The sequence below is a fragment of the Procambarus clarkii genome, chromosome 18, assembly GCF_040958095.1.
Source record: "Procambarus clarkii isolate CNS0578487 chromosome 18, FALCON_Pclarkii_2.0, whole genome shotgun sequence".
Taxonomy (NCBI): Eukaryota; Metazoa; Arthropoda; class Malacostraca; order Decapoda; family Cambaridae; genus Procambarus; species Procambarus clarkii.
In genome coordinates, this window is record NC_091167.1 from 25,172,815 (window position 1) to 25,194,225 (window position 21,411).

The window sequence follows — 21,411 nt, forward strand, 5'->3', positions numbered from 1 at the left end:
AAAAAAAAACACACAAAAAAAACAGGCAACTTCTCTCAACATTAAACAAAACCACTTAAAGGAGACAAATGTTGTTTATGTCTTCACTCAAGGACTGTCAGCCTCACGATCTCAAAATACGCAGGACATCACAATCCATTTTAAAGTGTGTATCCAGCTACTCAACTTTCATCCACTTGAACTCTGCCCAACCACTTGGGCTGGACGGTAGAGCGACGGTCTCGCTTCATGCAAGTAGGCATTCAATCCCCGACCGTCCAAGAGGATGGGCACCATTCCTTCAACCCCCGTCCCATCCCAAATCCTTATCCTGATCCTTTCCCAGTGCTATATAGTCGTAATGGCTTGACGCTTATCCCCCAATAATTCCTTTCCCTTCCCCATTTGAACTCTGCCTTTGATGTTAATCATGTTAACAATGGTCGACGGAACCCATCTCTTAGCGACAGGCGAGAATAAAATTGTAACATTAACTTTTTGGAGAGTTATTTTTTGTAATTTCCTTCTTAAGTGAAGAAATTTAGTTTAATTATGCAAGGATCATTGATCTCACCATTTATATTATATTCAATAACATATGTCCACAAGAAAGCCTGCTATCAAAATAAAACTAATAAATATAAATATAATACTTTTATACAATATAATATATATAACATAATACTCAATATATAAACATAAAAATATAATATATAATATAATACATAATATAAAAATATAATATAACACTTTTACTGTTAGAGTAGAGGCGTCACTCTATAGGCAGGAGCCCTCAGGCTGCCGGGTGACGCCATATTGTAAACAATAGCTCTTCCTACTAGCGTGTCAAGGTTCGTAAACAAGACTTATTTCCTGCTTGAATAATGTTACGCAATGGGTTTGCAAGACATTAGGCACTCGGTAACGACAAAACATGTTGCCCAATAGGTACGGTTGTTGTGAATACTCACTGGTATCCTCTGCCAGACCACAAATCTGGACTAGTGTCCAGATAACAGTTTATCAGTATAATGTTGAACGCAAATTTTGCTGCAGTGTACCTATTAATAATCTTTAAATTATGATACAATGTACTTATTAATAATCTTCAAATTATGCTACAGTGTACCTATTAATAATCTTCGAATTTTACTACAATGTACCTGTTAATATTCTTAAAATTTTCCTACAATGTACCTATTAATATTCTTAAAATTTATCTACAATGTACCTATTAATATTCTTACAAGTTTTATACTATTTACCTACTTATAATTATCTGTTAGATTAAGCACCGGCCCAAAACACTGTGTGTTAGTGGCTTTGGAAGAATGTAAAAACATCAATTTTATATACTTTCATAAACCCAATGTAATTTCTTGTATATATAAATAAAAATTGGAATAAATAGCGAGGGACAAACGTTTCAGGTCATCACTCCCCTTTTTTTAATAATAATAATAATAATAATAATTTATTTAGGTAAAAGTACATACAAACAAAATGAGTTACAAGCAAAATTGGGGTACGGGCAATCCATACACAGGCAATTTGTGCACAGCTCATTTTCTGTCTGTTAAAACTATATTTTTTCAAGTTAGGCTGGATTTGGTTATGCAAGGATGGGCTTGGTTTGGTTTGGTTATGTTGGGTTATGTTGGGTTAGATTTGGTTGGGTTGGTTGTCGTTGTGTTGATTTAGGGGCGACGACGATCGTGGGATTGGATACGTCCCGGTTGGGTTGGTTATATTTTGTTAAGTTTAACTAGGTTATGTTTAACTAGGTAGGAATTACTACAATATTATATCACTTGGCACACATTTTGTTTTTATATTAGATAACATGTATTTTTTTAGGCATTGTACCTTGGTATTGAATGGTCAACCCATCCTGAAATGATAGTACATTTTATAATTAGGTGGTTGAAAGTACTAATATGTAGTTATGGAGCCCCAGTAAGCCACTTTTTTCAGAAAAAAATCAAGCTAAAAACCAAAGTACTGTATTACAAAAGTTTTTCTCGCGGTCTATCACAACATATTTGTACTTTAACCACATTGTTTCTATAAGTAATTTAATTTTAGGAGGATGGGCTGCAAATGGCATTATCAGTGTGTAATTTGCTTTTCCCACCTACAATAGCACCATTCAGTCCTTCAAAAACTGTGCTTAAATGGAAATAATTTTATAATTCATTGTGTCAGGGGACAGGAAGCCAGGTTCATACACCACATGTTAGGCTTATACCGAGGCTCCCTTCCTCCCATGGGTCGAATTACTGACCCCACCCAGGATGCAACTCCACACCAAGCTGACTAACTCCTCGGTACCTATTTACTGCTAGGTGGACAGGGGCATGAAGTGAAAGGAAACGTGCTCAACCATTTCTGTGCCGCTCAGGATTCAAACCCGGAATTCTTGATTGTGTGTCGAGAACGAACCTGACTGTAGTGTACTACTGGAACCCCCTAAAAATGTACAGTACTGTATTTATCTGAAGTGTGTTTCAAAAATTCTTCTGCTTCCCAAGCCTGGCTGTAGGGGTCAGGCTTGTTTGGTAATAACATGATTGATCAAGCTGTTTTTTTTAAGAAATGCTTTGCACCGAGAATTTTAAAGGGTCATCTTTATAATGCCAATAATATGATAAGTGATATTATGTTTTAATTTTATACAAGATTTATTTTCAGGCAGCATCATGAAATGGTTGAGGCAATGAATGGTCACGCTAAGGATGAGGGAAATGGGGGTGGGACTGGAGATGATGATAACATTTGCCGAGACTTCTTACGCAATGTTTGTCGTCGTGGGAAACGGTGCAAGTTTCGTCATCCCGATGATGGTGATCAAGGCCCTCAAGGATTAACTCAAGTTAAGGCTGATTTGACATTTTGCCATGATTACCAGAATGGACATTGTTCGCGTCCAATGTGTAGGTAAGTAAAACGTAAACACATAGTAACAAGTTTACTTTTATCTTACAATTATTTTATTGAAGTTTTTAATCCTTTCCGTAAAAAGTTTTTTATACCACTATGATCCACTGTGCCTTCGTAGGATCATTGGACATTTAGGGAAGTTTATTGATGACCATTTAGTGCTGGTGTCATTGGAGACGACATGAATTCAGTCAGAATCAGTTTACTCTATAAGTCTGTTGACAAGTACAAGCCATTCAGAGCCCCATTGATGTAATGCATTCGAACAATTAATAATAGGCTTCAACTAACCTATCACAAAAAAAAAAAAGCTTGTATTGATCCAGCCACCACCAGGTGTCAGCACCATGACCCAGACCCTGTCTAACTATGCAGTACATATACTATACTGTAATTGAATTTTATATGGGATTGGATACATGGACCAGAATGGGACACTGGACTAGAAGGGGAAACAATCCCAGCTGGGTAGCCCAAAGCTTAGCCAATAAGATTTCGTGACTTGTGAAACCTTTCAACTTTCTAAGGACAGCCAGCAGTACAGTATCATTAAAGGGGAAAACAAGAACTGTCTGTGCTTGATTATCCAAATCATATGGGACCCATTCCCATTCAAGTTTCCTGAACATTTGCTTAGTTGAATTTCTTACTAGGAATATAAGAAATGAATGAATATTTTCACAAAAACCTCCTCCAGAAAGCACCTTTTAGGCAAACAGTAGGCTTGATTGAGGCCCTAACCTCTTCTTATCAAAACCTTCTGATTGAGAAAGACCAGCAACCTTGCATGAGACTTAATATTCACTGTTTGTGCCAAAGCTAGTATCTCTTGGGTATACAAGTCTGCTGTCTTCCTGTCCTTAACTGGGATGGATACAGAATATTGAACTCTGTGAAATAGCTAAATGTCTGGTGATGAGTCTGTGCTTAATAAAATCTTTTGAATAAACTTTTACAAGACAGACAAACAAATCAAGGACACTCAGAGAGTGACCTGTATTCTACTTGATCCATGGGTTAGATCAGAGAGGTTGTCCTATTGTCAGGTGGTCCTGTTGACAGGCAGTCAATATCTGGGTGAACAATGTGAGCAATGGCCATTATCTAAAATAAAAAATATTTTCATATTTGAGTTAAAATAAAAAATATTTTGAATATTTGCTTTCTAAGTTACATATAGTATTCTTTGACTCCTATTAACCCCTAAACTGTGCAGCTACTGTATTTAAAAGTACTACAATGAGGTGAGCACATCTAAAATTAGTTAACAAATCAAATGGGAAAAATTGCATATGGTGACTGCAGTACAGGAAGACATTGCAGATTGTGATTACAGCAGTGTAAGGGTTAAAAAATATTAAATTTGTCAAAAATATCTTTCACGTGGACCTAACATTCTTAGAATGATAATAGACTGCTGAAAGGCTTTGTAGGCAATTTTGTAGTTGTAGAAAGGCCTTGTAGCCTTTCCTACAATTTTGCTCTTTGCCCTATTAGAATTATCTGCATTAGCACATACCAAACCAAAAGTCTTTCTGTTCTAACTTTATAACCCAGTAGCCAATGTCATACTTGATGATCCTCTCCAGTAAAATTCAGTCTCACCAGCATAATAAATTTGGTATAAATGTAACTTGTATGTACAGTACCAATGACATTTTTTTGAAATTTTTCTCTTAATGGCTTCTCACACAATTCTACTTCCTCTTATGGCTTCATTTGGCTTAAACTGTCTAATCCAGCCATGAATGAATATAGATAACAAAATGAGAGTAGACTTTATTTTTAGATAAATTTGTCATCTGTAATTAATTTCTCAAATGCCCTCTCTTATCACCATGCCCTGTTCCTCTCCTATCACCAGATGTGTGGTGCATTTTGGTAGTGTCCTCATTTAGCAGCCTTGAGTGTCTTCCTATTCCCACTTCATACTCCAACAATATTCCTGTTAGCTGCCAACTTCATTATCTTGGCCATTTGCTTTCTTAACCCTTAAATAACTCCAATCACCATCATCATCTCCTTTGACACCAAGGAGTGTGTCAATGCCACACTTCTTTGCATGCATATAAGTGTACAATTGCTCAAATTTTATATTCCATTCCAACTTAATCAATTGATAGTATCTTCCTCCTCTTACTTCCTTCAGTGTCACTGCTGCCTCTACCAGACATAAAATCAAATCTGGTATTTAATTCAGTCAAAATGAAATACACAAATATAAATTACACTGTACCTTATTAATTTACTGTACCTGACATTGTGGACTGGGGGATATCTTTGTTGATCAACTTGAATTAAAAAATATGCGCAGTTCTTATACTAAGGGATAAATTTTATTATTATTGCCATTTTTATTGTTATATTAACATAATTTGTTTATTATTAACTTTCTTTTTCTGTAGATTTATTCATTGCACATGTGAGGATGAGGACTACTACTTACGCACGGGAGACATTCCTCCACATGTCCTGGACCAGGCTATTCGCAAGGGGCAGCTTGGAGATGTTACACTTAATGGTGATGTTCCCATTTGTAAGGTAAAGGTTATTGTTAAAGTATAATGTTTTTGGCCTGCTATATTTGTCATATTTGTTAGTACAGTACAGTCCTTGTCAATACCACTTCTTCCATATCTAAAGCAGTGGTGTCCCCCTTCATGTTTATGTACAATAAACTGATAAAAATCCATCAAATGATGCGGTATCTAGTTCATGTTAGTCAGCCACCCCCCCCCCCCCCCCCCACATCTTGGTTATTTCCTCATTGTAAAGGATATGCATTCAAAGGCCAATGACGTGATGAAAAAAAAATGCTGAATATAAAAGTTTGAATAACATTGTGCTAGAAAAATTCCTTGGAAGTACTTTTCATGTACAGTACTTGGAAGAAGTACATTAGAAGAGCTTTTCATGACATAGGTATTGAAAATTCAGTTTTCAAATGAAAAAAAAATGCACATAATATTGTAGCAAAACTTGTTTACTCAAGATACATTTCTGTATGTATTCTGTATGTCTTATATGAAGTAACAAGCGTACACATTTGTGTATGATGTCAGAATCGGCCTTAAATTACATTAGTGGAGGACATAACATTGGCAACAGGAAGAATTTATAATAGCTGAACATATGACAAACTTACCATGGAACAGGAGAAGGAAATGCTGGGTGCATAGGAGATGCACATATCATGGCCTCAATTTCAGAAAGTTCAGCAAGGCAAAAATGAGTCTGAACATTAAAATTGTAGTGAATTGTGAGGATGTTTAAAAATGTGTGATGCCAAACTGCAGTGAGGAGGATATTGTTGAATGCACTTATACTGTTGACTGAATGTTTCTTTGAATTTTTGTTTCTTAAAAATGAAATAAAGCACAAGTACAGTACTAAATTAATTTCTAGCATAGACTTAGTCAGGCATGAACTATCTAAAATGTCTTAAAAACACTAAGACCAAATTTATGAAATTGTAGGTAGATGAAGTAAATCATAAATTTAAAGTAAAAAATGTATAAGGTGTGGTTCATATTCATTCCTTTCCTGTCTTCTCTTCATCTCTCCAGTACTACAGTACCACTATGGCAGTACAACAATTGCAATATAACCACCACAACAGTATACACATCTTTACACCACCATTAAAACCATAACCTCCATAGCTATCACTTAAAAACCGCAACCATGGTTATCTGTGGTCCTTACCTGTAAACTGGTTGGTACAGTACCTGCCTCGCTTCTTGCAGGTCGGCACTCAATCTCCGATGGTCCGAATGGTTTGGATAGTTCCTTCACTCTGTCCTCTTGTCCTGTCCTCATATCCCTTCCAAGTACTACAGTATTTAGTCGTACTGACTTATTGCATTCTCTTCATAAATATCTTACCTCCTTACACCAGGCTGTACTGCATATATTGGCCAATACTCATTAAACTACTGTGTTTGAATCCAGAGATATACTAACCTGGAAGTATCTTTTTTAATCACTTTCAGTTGATTTAATCATATCTATTTATATTTGAACTGAGCTGTATTCATTTCCACAGGATTACCTAATGGGAGAATGTTCAAGAAGAAGAGGTGGCAAGTGCAAGTTTCGGCATCTCACCCAGAGGGAATACGAGCAAGAGATTTATGGAACCAGCCACAGGGATATTGATCAAGGCACCAACCATTATGAACATTCAGTCAACCCTGACCTGCTTGGAAACTTAGGTCCGCCAGATCCCAAACGACACAGGCTGGAACCCAAGCTGCTGCCTATAGATTTTCAAAGAGAAGGAGAGTTTATTATTCCCATTGAAGAGATTGGAAGGGACATTCTTGGAAGAGAAATCAGTTTGAGAGAATTTCGAGAACGTGAACGGGATAAGGAACTAGATAGGAGGGGATTGGAAGAAATTCTGTTGTTGAGGAAGCAAATGGATAATCTGAAGAAGGAAAATGCATCACTCAAAAAAGAAGTATCAGACCTAAGAGCAACCAATGAGTTTCTCCTGGATCAGGTCAGTCACTTAGTGCCATTTGTGATGTTCCTACAGGGATGAATGTATGATTGCTCTGTACATAATGTATTGGTTTGTTTTTTAACTAAGTTGTTAGGCCTATTATTAGATGGTGGATTTGGCATTCCAATTCTCCATAAAGAAAGTTGGTCTTTCAGTCTGTGTATGGGCCAAAGACTAATTATTCTTGACTAGAATTACCACTTTTAATAAAATTGGAAAACAGTTGAAGACTTGTTTTCTGTACTACCCAAGTATATTTACATGTTGGAAAATCTCTTTGTTTATTAATCTGGTTTCATTTCTTTCCCTCATTTTTAGTAGGTTTGTAAGGTTAAGAAGAGTTGTAGCTATAAGATGGCATAATAGATTGGAAGTGCCTACCCTTATGTATGGATGCGAGACAGTGTCTGGCATTAGCATGTACGGTCACGGGTTAGAATAGAAGAAATGGAATGAAAATGTTATTGAATGATGTAGAGTGCAAAAGTTGGTCAGTTGTAAGAGTAAGGTGAATATACAGTATCAAGATACTAGTAGTTTGATGACCAAACCACACACCAGTAGATGAGGAGATGACAACATTTTGGTCCATCTTAGACCATTATTAAGTAGATTGTGGACTTACCAAGTCCACAATCAACTTGATGATGATCTTGGATGGACCGAAATGTCATCGTCTCCATCTTCTGGTGTGTGGTTTGGTTATTATATCTTCAGCCATGTTATTGTGACTCATCGTCTACTAGTAGTTTGATTATGTTGAGTATGGGCAATGGTAAGTGAATCAGTAAATGTTAAACAAAATTGTGGTAACTTGCAAGGATCACTCCACACCTAGTCTATTGTAGAAGATAGAACACTACTGTGGATGATATGGCTGAATAAATCTGTTTGAATATCTAACCCATTTTTTTCTGTAAGGCTCTCCTATTTCTTCCCAGTCACTGCCTACCCATGAAAGTGAAAATTGGATAATAATGATGAGAAATGGTACTGATTCTTAATTTTTCTGAAGAAATAGAGGAAATTTATAATTAATAGGGCAAAATTAATGTAGAACTGGAAGGGAACTATCAGAAGAAAGCGCTAAGCCATTACGACTATAGCACCTGGAAGGGATCAGGATAAAGATTTGAGATGGAGGTGGGGGGGGGTGAAAGGAATGGTGCCCAATCACTTGGATGGTCGGTGATTCAATGCCGACCTGCATGAAGCGAATCTGTCACTCTACCATCCAGCCCAAGTGGCTGATGTTAATGTAAAGAAAACAAAAATGGTCACATCACTACTGCAGCATGAATGTAGCCAAGTAAAATCATCATTCAGAATATAGGGTGCTTTTACTTCACATATAGTTGGCCATCTGGCATTTTGCTGCACCTACAAACAAAATAATTCAATACTGGTACAGTATAAGAAAACAAACAGTACTGTACAGTATAAACAAAACTTGCATCTTCACTTTAGAAAAACATGATACAATAGTTGTATGATTTGCACTAAGATACTAGTTAATTAGATTGGGTAATTAGGTTTTCTCATTAGAATTAGCAGAGAGCAGGAGCTGCTAGCCCTGACTGTTGTTCTCTAGCCCTTAGACTACTCAGTTGTTTAAAAGACATTGTGGTGCACATGACAAAAAAAATAGTTAAATGAAATTGGAAAAATAACATGGCAATTTGTCCACAGGAGGTAATCGTAAATAGTGATTGGAGCAGTGTAAGAGTGAAAAGAGGTTTGTTGAGTACAGTAGTCAGCTGAAAAGGTATTTTTTTTCAATATATTTGTCAAATAGTGTTGTTATTTTTTGTTGAATCCTTGCAGTTAAGCATCAGAAAAAATTTTCCTCTACGCAGTTGGGGTATAAATTGGGACATGGGTGCTGATGTGTGGTCTTGATTATTAGGTTTGCTCTTGTATGTGTGGAAGGTAAGATTTACATAACATTTTGTTTAATTTCATTATTTGACTCGTATCCTGCCTGTATTTCATACGTTATTTTAGGAAGCATATGGAAATAATAAATAAATTTAGGCTACAAAATTGTGAATGAAATATAGATCATCTAAAGCATCTCTTAACATTTGTGCTGGTAACAAATATTAAGAATAGCAGAGAGAAAATTTATTTGGTTATGAACTATATTTGACTTTTATATATATTAAAATACTGTACTGTGATATGAAACTACTGTATTTGTTATTAAGTATAAGGGAGGAAAAGGTTTGGAGGCACTGGGAGATATGTATTGAATATAAGGCAAAGTATATTCTTTCACATGCATGTGAAGTTACATTATTGCAAATTTGTAAAGTTTTGAAATGTACATTTCATTGTTCGTCGTCTTACAGGGAAAACATTTTGTTTCCGGAGACCGTAGATGAAGGAGGGAAAGGGGGGGGGGGGGTTGAGGGTTGTTTATGCACATGTTATTATGTTTCATTATCATATAATAATAAAATCATTTAATAATCATTTATAATCATTCTAGAACCTTATAAATTGTAATACACTAATGAAAAGTAGAAAAGACTACAGGTTTTTGTACTTGTCATAGTGCCAAGATGGGTAGAGGAAATGTGGAGAGCTTGCATGGGATTACTCTGATACTTGCGCTAAGGCTGCCAACATTTTGTATTCCACTTAACATTTATGGTTTCACATTTATGTAGGATTCAAATCACACTGATTTTGGTTTATTACTTTTGGATTCAACTTGCATTGTAAATTTACCTTAAATTTTCATAATGAATTTCACTTTATAGTTTTCAATCACATTTAAAGCTTTTGTGTCCACTGTGCAGTGGTTAAAGACAGTTAACTGTTAACTAAATTTAAAGATTTCCTCTTGTCATGATTAGAGACAGGTGTAAAAGCCGTTTCTGACTGTATTTTATAGTCTTGTGAGCTATTCACTATGGTAGATCAAATGGATATATAATTTGAAATCTATAAAAAATACTGTATAGTATTCATAATTGACTGTACATTTATCCAGTGGAATGTCCACATATGATCAGTTAGTTTAATGATCTGATACTTGTAAGGAAAAAAATACTCTGGCAATTGAGAGTGTCACGGGCTCATCTCTTATTGATGTGTGTTGTGTGGTGTAGGTCACGGTTAGTTGCTCATCTGACCTCCGAGCTATTTCAAAGGAAATATGCTTTATAATTTCTATGAATTTTCATTTTGTATGCAGTAATATATTTAACAAATAAATGCATGCAAATTTAAGTACTGAACATATATTAATTTTTGCATTTTCCCTCCAAAATGAACAATAAACAGACATACATCAGTGGTAAAGAATTTTGATGTGAATTATGGGCACACCTTAAATTTTACTTACTATAATTTTTTTTAAATAGTTATTTGTAGCTCCAAATTCATATTACAATGTAAAGTCACTTATTCAATTTCAGTACTGTTTGCTGACTAGCTGTGCTACAATCTGTCCCCCATCACTGCCTAAAACTTTCTTGGTGCCATGTTTCGAGAAAGATGGAGCAGCAGGTGCTGGTCTTGTATATAAGCTAGCCATAATGGCCAATCAAAGAATTAATACAAATATTTAATGAAAGAGTTGAGAAATCTGGGGAGTTAGTTAAGTATGAATGTAGAAGTAAGCATGATGGTAATATATGTGAAAGGGTAGCAGGATAGCTGTAATATAAAATGAATCTGGATGAGAAATTTATGAGCTTAAATATTTAGTTGCCAGAAATAACAAAGATGATGATATGGATAATATATACAGAAAATTCTGGAAGCCTTCATGTGTGTCAACTTTAATGGTTGTGTATATATATATATAATATGTAATATGTAAAGGTTTTCAATGTTGGTATTTCAAGCAGTTAATATGAATTTTCCGAGGATTTTTTAACAAAAGGTGTATATTAAAATGTTTTGGTAGGTCACATTTGAATCTCACTTTTTTTTTCCATTTGATTTTCAGGTGACATCCTTACGCCTGAGCAAGGCGAGTGGTAGTATGACGGCAGTTACCGTTCCAGCTGTAAGTTTAGCGTCCACTATTCCTGTGGCAACCAGTGTCCAGCCTCTCACTGCTGCACGGCTATCTCAGCCAATGCCCATAACCTCTGATGGCTCTGTAGTGGCATTACCGCCAGGCCCACCTCGGCCTCCTCCTCCCCCGCAAGCTCCACAGCAGGCACCTCCTCAGTCAATGGCTCCCCCGTCACAACCAGTGGGAGTGGCACCCCCTGGTCCAGCAGTTGTAGGCTCAGTAGGTGGTGTTCAGGTCTCTCTTGCGCAGGTGTCCACTGTGTCTCTTAATCCGCAGATTGCTCCAGCCACTTCCATGACCCCTTCCATGGCTCCACCATCTGCTCAGAGCATGGCACAAGCAATATCAATGAGTGGAGCTACTGGCCACTTGGTGTCATATCCCATTATGACACAGCCAGGGCTTAGACCTCAGCTCCAATGAAGCCAGGCCAGCCGTGGCCCTGTCACGGTGTCGTCAACAGTTGTGTCATCAAATATTGTTCCAGTTTCTGATGTAGCAACACATATCCTTCCTTCAACATATGTTACCATTTGGGGTCATCCTGGTCAGCAGGGATCAATATAAATTCACAAATTTAGCAACTAGTGGTGAATCATTCTAATTTGATATTGACCCTTATGCAGTTGTATGCACATTATCTGTGCTTGCATATAACTAGCATATATCAGAATAAAGCATTCTGAAATTGTACACAGCCTCTATTTACAGTAAATTTGATGTTCAGTAATCATTCACTAGACAATTTGGACTCTTCCCAGACTACTATTGAGTTATTGGAAACAAATTTGGAGTATTCCAAAATTAATTTTGACGTTTATTTAATCAAAATATTTGTCCATATTATGTTATTTTTGTATTATTAGAGTGAAGTAGAAGTTAATGTTGCATTCATATTTACATGGAAAATGAAATACAGTACATTACTGTAATGATATTGCATAGTTTGTAATTGGAAAGGCAGGTTAATATTGGCATACTTTTTATTGTACATTTTCTGAAATTATTTGTAAAGTTGGAAGTATAATCATTGATCGTAATATTTTTGTCTACCAAATTATTAATCTCTGTATCGTTAGGTATCTCCAGTGGGGATAATGTTTGTTTTATCTTGTTTCTGTTTTGTATTTGTTTTTCTGGCAGTTTTCTGCTCAATACAGTGTTTTGGGAACACCTAATTGTTTTGACCTGAGACTTAAAATGCTATAGTTTGAACAAGAATATATTGCTCCTATTGAAAGTAAGCATTTTAGATAGCAATTTTTTTAATGTCTTGAGAAAACCCTCTTCCTATTGACTTGAAATTAGTAACACATATTACAGAAAGGTTTCTTTCATTATTGGGTCGTTTAGCCCCATGGCACCTTAATTTTGTTAATGTTAGAATTTTCTGAGGAGAGTCCCTCTGGCTCCCTGGAGCTATACCGAGCTGATATGTTTACCAGCTGAAATGTTTACCTGGTTAGGGACTCAGTAGATGCCTACCTTTCTGGGTGCCTAACCTGGTAGATGGCAGACATAGAATGCTTCCAATCACATGGGGCCTCTCTGCCTCTCTGAGGGGGTCAGGTTGTAGCTTGTGGTCCCCAGTACCTTACTTTGAGGGAGATGATTTTGAAGCTTAGCGTCCCCACGGCCTGGTCCTCAACCAGGCTTAGACCAAGTAGGCTAGAACTCCAATCGAATTGACTGATGCCGCGGTCTAATATATACATATCAGCCCAGTACAGCTCCAGGAATCCTCCGGGACTCTTCTATCTTCAAATGTTAATCATGTAATTTATTTATGCTGCTTTGATGTTATGAATGATATGTAATTTTGTACTTGTTTCCTACCATATACAGTACCATAAAGTATATGGTAAGTCTAATGATTCTTGTCATAAGAGAGTAATACAAAACAAAATTTGCCACAGAAACCATGCTTGGTGATTTTTGTAAAATGTATTATTGAGCCTGACCACAAGATATTAATCTGCTTTTCCAAGAGATTTATGTACGTAGTGTTAAAATACCTCTGTGTTATTTTTAGTACACATTATTCTCCCTTATTTTGTTGTGGACTTCTATTCACTATTTAAATAATATAATTAATACTAAATATGTACAGTACATACAAGAATATTTAGAAGAATGAGAGCTGCCAGTTCATATTCAGATAACAAATTTTATTTATTGGGAGTGATTGTATTTGTACAGTGTAACCTTGTTCAGTGAGTTGGAATCTAGTGTTGTCCAGCAGAGAGAGAGAGAGCCCTGTAACCTAATACCCCATAACTGATGAGCCTGTTGGTCACCCAGATGGGATCACACACACACTGCCTCCCCTTGAAGAATGGGAGGCGTTTGTGTGGGACTACACGTGCATATCAACCATGGCTAACACCTATATTGACTTCAGTTTTACACAACCAGGTAGTGCTGCCACCCACAAGGAATCAGGCAAGTCTCGTAAGTACAGAGATTTATATCACGGTTGCAATTTTGTCACTATTGCTTCAGAAACACTTGGTGCCTAGGGTAAAAGCACATGTTATGAAGAATCAGTTCTAAGCTAATCAAAACAGCAAGAAACCCTAGAGCTGCTAGCTTTCATTTTCAAGCATCTCAACGTGGCAATACAGAGAAGAAAGGCACACTGCAATCAGTGTTCCTGTCTGCCATTTGAGGAGCTGGCCTTGCTCAAGTTCTGCTCTCAGCTCCAGGCCTCACACAATCACCCTCGTCTCGCCTATCACAACACATCATTATACAGTATTTCTAACACAGGACTGCTGTAACCAAAACTATATTAAATAAAAATAAAAAAAATTATACTCCTAGTGGTGTAAAAGGAGGAGCTTAAATGTATGAAATATTAAGAAAATAGATTAGTTATTCATTTGCTTTAGAAAGGGGTGAGGCTTGAGAAAGTCTTTGTAGCTGTGGAATGATCATCTATTTTATGCTATTATGCGAAAGTAAAGATGGGAGAATATTTTTGTTAATTTTCCCGAGATTGGCAGATAATGATGTTACTGTATTTCCTAAAAAAAAAAATTTAAATTTTGGTTTTAACTTGATTTGTCTCGGACATGTGTCTTTATTCTGTGATCATGTGGCATAACATCGCGTTACTCAAAGATTTCTTATTCGTTTTCTTTCAATATTTCATTGTTTGATAGGTGATGAGGTGATTATCTAAAAAAGTAGTCATATTAATTTAATTTAGAGAAATGAGTAAACTGGAGCAAGAGGAAGTTGATATAGGAGCATAGTATCAGCACTAGTGCAATTTCTGATGTAATGGTGCCCTAAAATTCAGATTTTGGAATTCAGTGCCAAGTGAAGGAGAATTGGTGGCAATAGCTCCAAGTTACCATTTCTCAATAAAGTATGAGGCTGTTTTTAAGTGGTTTATATCTACAAAGATTAACAAGAGCTAACCTGGTTATATCCTAAGTACTGTACAAAGTATTTTTGTATTACTCTTTTTAGCTTTCTGTTTTTTACTCCACTATACTTTTAATGTGTTATTTATATGTTTTTCTATATGCACAAAGATGTGTTCTATCACTTTTGGTAAGTAATACAAATTAAATTTGGAGTAAATGGCAAACATTTGAAGTAATTCTCAGAGAGCTGGAATAGGTGTGATCCCAATTAATACGCCCAAGCAAGGTTACACTGTATTGTATACAACAATCCATGAAGAGCACTGTACACCTGGTCTTATGAAATGGTAAATTGCTGCTATGGATGGCTACTGGAGTGTAGTAGTGCTCTTTTCTCTATCACATGTATACTGTCAATGATAAAGTTAACAGATAAATGAATATTTTTTAATATGTATAATCTTTTACTATATTATTCCCGACTTTTTTTCTCTGGTCTGATGCATTCCCTTTCCTTGAGAATATGAGGTGGGTTAATGGTAATGGTGTGTGTATGGGAAGCCAGACGTCTTGTATTTCATAGGCTATAGTATTCATATACAGTATTTTGATTATTTGCCTATGCTAAGAAACCAGAACATTTTCTCAAGCACCACTTATTAGTAATACTTTTCAAGTATTCTCTGAAATTCTGTTGTAATTATAAAACAATGTCTTCAAAACAAGATATGAAGACAAGCATTAGAGGTACCGTAATGCAGATTTATAGCCACAGTTCTGGCCCGAGTGTAGCCATAGTTGGTCAGCTTCAAGTGTCTACGTTAGCTGTATTCTGCCAGTAAATATAAAGAGGCGCATCTATACTTTTTTGTAAAGGAATGTACTGTATATTAGATAAAGAGGCAGAGACAAGGTTTTATATTTTCAGGCAAATAAAGTTGTTGATGAGCAAAGCTGTGAGAATATTACATGTTGTATTTTACATTGATGTATTTACCTCTAACAAAAACATTAAAATAACTGTTTTATGTGAATATTTCAGCTAAAGGATTAATCTCAAAAAATGCATATATCTGTACTGTATAGTAGTATTTTTTTTTTTTTTTTTAGTTTTTCAGCTTATTAATTAAAATATATATATATATATATATATATATTGCATATTTTATATACTGTACTTTCATAAAATTTTATTTGAATTGTATGCATGTATAAGTGCTTGTATAAATGCATGTTTTTATGTGATAATACTGGATGTGGATTTAAGTTGGTCATGCCAGTGCCAACAATTGTCATGTTGACAATAATTACTGGGTACATATTCTCCATTTTAACCCAAATACTAGCTGTTGATCATTTATTCTGTTTGTTTTCAAGGAAGGCTCTCTCATTAGCTCCTCAGTACTTACGCAGTACTTAATATCACTGAGCCTAAGGATTGCACCAGGTCTCTGAAACTTGCATTTACCTATCAGAAATCAGGACCAGAATCTGGCTCTCTCAAAGAAGTGAGGAGAGTTTAGAAATCAAAGATCGACCCAGACCTGATGAAAACTGACCAGAAAATCAAGGTGAAACAAAACAGATCACTGCTTGGAAGAAAGAAATAATAACGGGGAAAATAAGGTAGATAATTGTTTGCTGTGGGTAAATATCCCTAGTCCTACACAATGACATCACAAGAACGTGATATCTCTTAAGAAAATATTGAGGCTGTACGATGGGATTGAACCTGCTTGCGTGGACTCCCCAGCTGTGCGCACACTACTGACTGAACCATGATGATATCAGAAGTATCACACACAGAAGTTCTACCCGACATACTTGGAGTTTGGAAGGCACCATCCAGCACCACAATCCAAGTTTTACAAGATAACCACCCAAATTTGGGTGTTGATAGTGATATTCCACATCTCTCACCCCATCATTGTTACATGTCCACACTTAGGTGTTAGTAGTGACATTCTCCATCTCTCGCCCCATGAATGTTATCTGCTCATACTTGGATGTTGATAGTAATGTTCCCCGCTGTCTCACCCACATCAGTGCACAATGAAATCACAAGAACATGATGTATCTATGAGAAAATATTGAGGTCATACGATGGGATCATACCTGCATCCCTAGACTTTAGACGTACGCTTTGTATTTTATTTTGTTTAAGCTTTTTGGTTGGTTGTGCTAATTTTTTGTTGATGTCGGATCCCCAAGCCTCCCTGCTTCATTGACAGCTCCACATTCTGGTCCTGGCTACTGGTCGGACAGCATGGGCCTTAATCCTCACACGGTCTGTAGCACCTGAAACTAGTGCTAACTGTAGCACTGAAACCACCATTTAAGCACTGGGAAACTACTGAGGGGCCCTCCAAGACAGGATGTTTTATTATGTTGAACACATTTAATAAACAGATGGTGTAATCAGCTAATTGTCCAATGATATAGTACTGTAATGCAACTAAATTTTTCAAAAAGTGATTCAATTCATACAGGAAATATGAAGTGACTTGTCCATAAATGTGGTAACACCATTTTCAGTAAGAAATACAGATCTCACTTAGTCTTGCTGGATAGTTCACTGTTTAAACCATCAACATTTATTAAAAGTTCCTTAACAACAAATAATTAATAGACAAGAGATATTTTATACTTTTGAATATTTTACAGTACATGTTCCTGTATTCTATCTGCTTTCATTGCATTGTTCACCTTTTTCTCCTGGTTAGTGCCTCCCCATCCCATCACAGTGAGAAACGGAGTAGTGTACAATACTCTACTTGTATGTAAACCGTAGAAGAATTAATTGTTGTCCACTGGACAATTGTCAGCACTGGCATGACCAACTTCAAGCATATTCTCATGTGAAAGTTGCATTTACACATATGGTTCTGCATGCTTGTAATTATATTATTAAGTTTTGAATATTGTTAAAACAATTTAAAATATATGTTAGAAACTGAGAAAAATCATCTATACTATTCACATTTTTAGAGGATTAGCCCCACAACAAAATGCTTGTGGCTGCATGTCACATGCAAAGTGTCTATACAGAGTGTTGTCAAGGTTTATTGATTTTCTATCACTTAAATCTCATGGATGCTGCCCTGGTTAACAAGAAATATAATCTGAAAAAAGAACAAAAAATTGCTTTCCAAGATTTTCACAGAATTTTTAATTAAGGTGTTTCTGGTATGGCCTAACTTTTTGACTGTGGGTGTGATGATGATTTGAGACATCAAAGATACTTGGCACACCACTTAAGATCAATGTATAACTGTGTGTACAAAATAGCTTCACTATTTTCATAAGAATTCTTGAATAAGTATTTACTTTAATAGGATACATTATAGTAAACAGAACTTTTTGTCCACTTTAAGTAATTTATTTTTCAAGATAGCAATTTAGTCATTAATATAAATAATATCAAATACAGTAAATGGTTTAAAGTTTCATTCAAATTTTTAACATGAAAAATGTTCAATTTTTTACTTTTTTTTTTTTTTACGGGAAATTATTGTTTGTGAAAATCCACATTTTTATTTTGTGTATGAATGTATGTTTTATATCTTTTATTAGTTTTGTAAATATGAAAGTATATTTATGTACTTGGATAATTCATGACGTATTATTTCCTGCTTCCGGTAAACTTCCATTGAAGGGTCATGCCATCCATAACAGACAATGTACCCTTCACTTTGTACACATGTTTTTTAGCTTATATACCTACAGGCTTTGATGATATTTCCTCATTGCCTGATTGAAGTTTATGTTGGACACTACATTACTTAATATGGTTGGTGTTCAACCAAGAATATAAAAGGGAAGTATGGAATATAAGCTTTTTTCTTTTGTAGAAGTACAGTAGTATTTTATTAATGATTTTGTATATTTTTTGTCTAGATATTTTAGTGCATTGTGTATTACAGAAAACTCAAATTTTATAGAAAACATTGATACATATTTTGTTATTTTTATCAACCTTTGATTAAAAAAGGTTAGACATTTTGGTGGTGTTGGGATTTAAAGCAGAGTACAGTATAGTACTTAGAAAATAATGATTTGTTGTGCAGAGTAGTTCTGCTTAATAGACCTGAATACCCAATTAATCTTCCCCATTATATGGGTGACTTATTTAACTATGCCATAGACAATAAATATTTGTAAATTTCTGTAATAAAATGTAGTTAAAACTTTACATAATTTTATTTTATTTAACGTCTGAGGTTACAAGGAACAAACTGCGCACTCTCAAAAGTAACATATCCCTCTGGCCTTTCTCCTACCACTGTAATATCAAATCAAATCAAACGTTTATTTAGGTAAGGTACATACATACAAGAGATTTTACAAAGAGTGATGGATTTATAGATAGGGCTAGTACATACAATGCCTAAAGCCATTATTACGCAAAGCGTTTCGGGCATGAAAAACTTAAATGACTAAAGCTTAATACTAATAGACGATGGGAAACGGCTTTGGCTAGTTTATATATTGGCCATAAACGCTTAACTCATGGATATTTAATGAATTGCTGTCCTGCTCCTTACTGGCTCGGTTGGAGACTTACTAGGGAAGAGTAGTCTTGTTGGCCCACCATTTGGTCCGGGAGACATCTCCCGTCACCACGCAGGGTGCAGTTGCGCCTCCACAGATCTCCAGTATCATCTTTTGATACTGGTAATGGCTCAAAAGGGCCACCACTTACGGGCTATTCATGCCCGTGCCACCTCTTGGGTGGCTTAATCTTCATCAATCAATCAATCAATGTTGGCCCCTTGATGGCCGGCCCAGCCTTGGTTTCAGGCGCTGCTTGCTCGGTGTCCGAACCCGAGGGTCTGGTCTTTTTGACGTGGGTTTATCACCACTTGCATGGTGATCAGGTGGCTTTGTTGATGGTGTCCCACCTTCCAGTTTCATCTCTGCAGCAGTATGAAGTTTCCTGGTAGTCCTTGCGGCACTGGCAGAGCCGCTTTGGCTTGTGTTCTGGGTAGATGTCACTTCTGCTCTGTTCCTCAAGCTTTCTCGAGCATTGCTTCACCTCCAGCCTGCTGAGACCCTAACCTTGCTAAAAATTTTGTTGCCTAAGTCCTAGGTGTGCATAGTCAAATGCTCCTCCATTTGCTTCCTCCCTAGTGCTTTCTAAACTGGAAAATGGATCCCCCCCCCCCCTGCATATTCGTCCATTTCACCCTCAACCCTTTGTTGTCTTGAAGTTTTGCTTTGAAATAAATAAATGACACTTTTAATAAGATTAAATTTAATAGATTTTGTAAACAATTCTCGACTTTCCTATAGGTTGCGCGTCTTACTGGTGGTTGGGACTGAGCCCTGGTACTCTCTTTGTGCAGGTTATGTTACTTCCAGTATTGCATTTTTACCTAATCATTTTTATAGGTGGTTTAATAATCTGGCCATCGTAGTGCTTCTCACCCATAATAATTAAAGACAGATCATACATCTGAAGACTTTTTTATCACTATCCGAAGGTGGCTTGTCTAATAGAAACTGGTCATCCGCTCACTTTCCCAACCTTCCTTCTCATTCCTACCACACTCACTTTCCAAACCCAATCACCCACCTACCCTTAACAAACCCTCCCTCGATACAGCATCTTTGTATCAAAATATTTATATATTTACATTTGCTCCCTCTTGGTGAGTGTTGCAAATACATGCTGCTATGGCGGCATGTTCTCTCTCAGCATGAGTGACGCTGCCCAATAAACTTTCCCTCCGGGATCTTTAAAGGGACTATTTTAAACTGGGTTAGAATACATACAGGTAAAGTCAGACAAATATCATTATCTAAAAGGCAGTATGTTAGTAAAAAGTGTGTCCTAAGGCTCGAACTGTCTTGGGATCTCAATTGTTTAAAGATGACTAAAATAGGGTGGGAAATGTGCAAGACTTCCAGACAAAAAGTCATATAGGATGTGAAAAGGAATGTGGGGGCAGTAATGGCAAGTGATGTGGGTGGAAGGGATGTGGATGGGAGGGATAGCAAGTGATATGGGTTGGAGAATTTTGATGGGAGAGTTGTGATGTAGGTGGGAGTGATGATAGGAAATATGGGTTGGTGGGCTGGATGATTGATGATATGGGAGTGTGAGACCTCACAATGGGGGACTTGAAGTAGTTATCGTCATCGCTAAACCCAAAGATCCTAATAATTCCATATATAGTCTCGTATCGTACAGGTGCAAAAGGCTTGACAGGATCAATCTAAAGCGCCTCTCATGCAAAATAGGTAGACTGGGGGAAGAGAATAGCAGATTTGTTAAAGGACGGTGCAGTTATTTAGCCAATGCCACAGTCAGATACCCGACTGTGTTTGTTGACACCATGGAAGCTTTTGATATTGCACAAGAAACTATGCACGTGGGTGTTGGAGAGACTGAAATGGATTGAAGACTATCTCGCAGGAAGGAAATTTATTATGCACCTCACACCCCATCCTGTGGGCGGCAGTGGAAAATATTACAGTGGCACATAGTGGGCCCAGGAACTGAACCTCCCAAGATTAATTAATTTAGAATCCCAGATATCTCGTATTATTCACGAAGAGACTGCACCCGTCTTAAA

General features: G+C 36.4%; 1 protein-coding gene across 3 annotated transcripts; it reads left to right on the forward strand.

Moving 5' to 3' along the window:
• Positions 1 to 736: 736 nt before the first annotated feature.
• LOC123754291 (zinc finger CCCH domain-containing protein 10) lies at positions 737 to 14,325 on the forward strand. 3 transcript variants are annotated; one of them, XM_069326378.1, is made up of 6 exons: positions 775 to 830; positions 2,325 to 2,456; positions 2,671 to 2,916; positions 5,325 to 5,460; positions 6,965 to 7,423; positions 11,388 to 14,325. In XM_069326378.1, coding segments are annotated over exons 2-6 (1,338 nt in total). In that variant the 5' UTR covers positions 775 to 830; positions 2,325 to 2,454; the 3' UTR covers positions 11,883 to 14,325. The 3 variants fall into 3 exon arrangements, with proteins under 3 accessions (XP_045592495.1, XP_069182479.1, XP_045592493.1); XM_045736539.2 differs by lacking the exon at positions 2,325 to 2,456 and having other exon boundaries at positions 737 to 830; XM_045736537.2 differs by lacking the exon at positions 2,325 to 2,456 and having other exon boundaries at positions 798 to 927.
• The last annotated feature ends 7,086 nt before the right edge of the window (positions 14,326 to 21,411 follow it).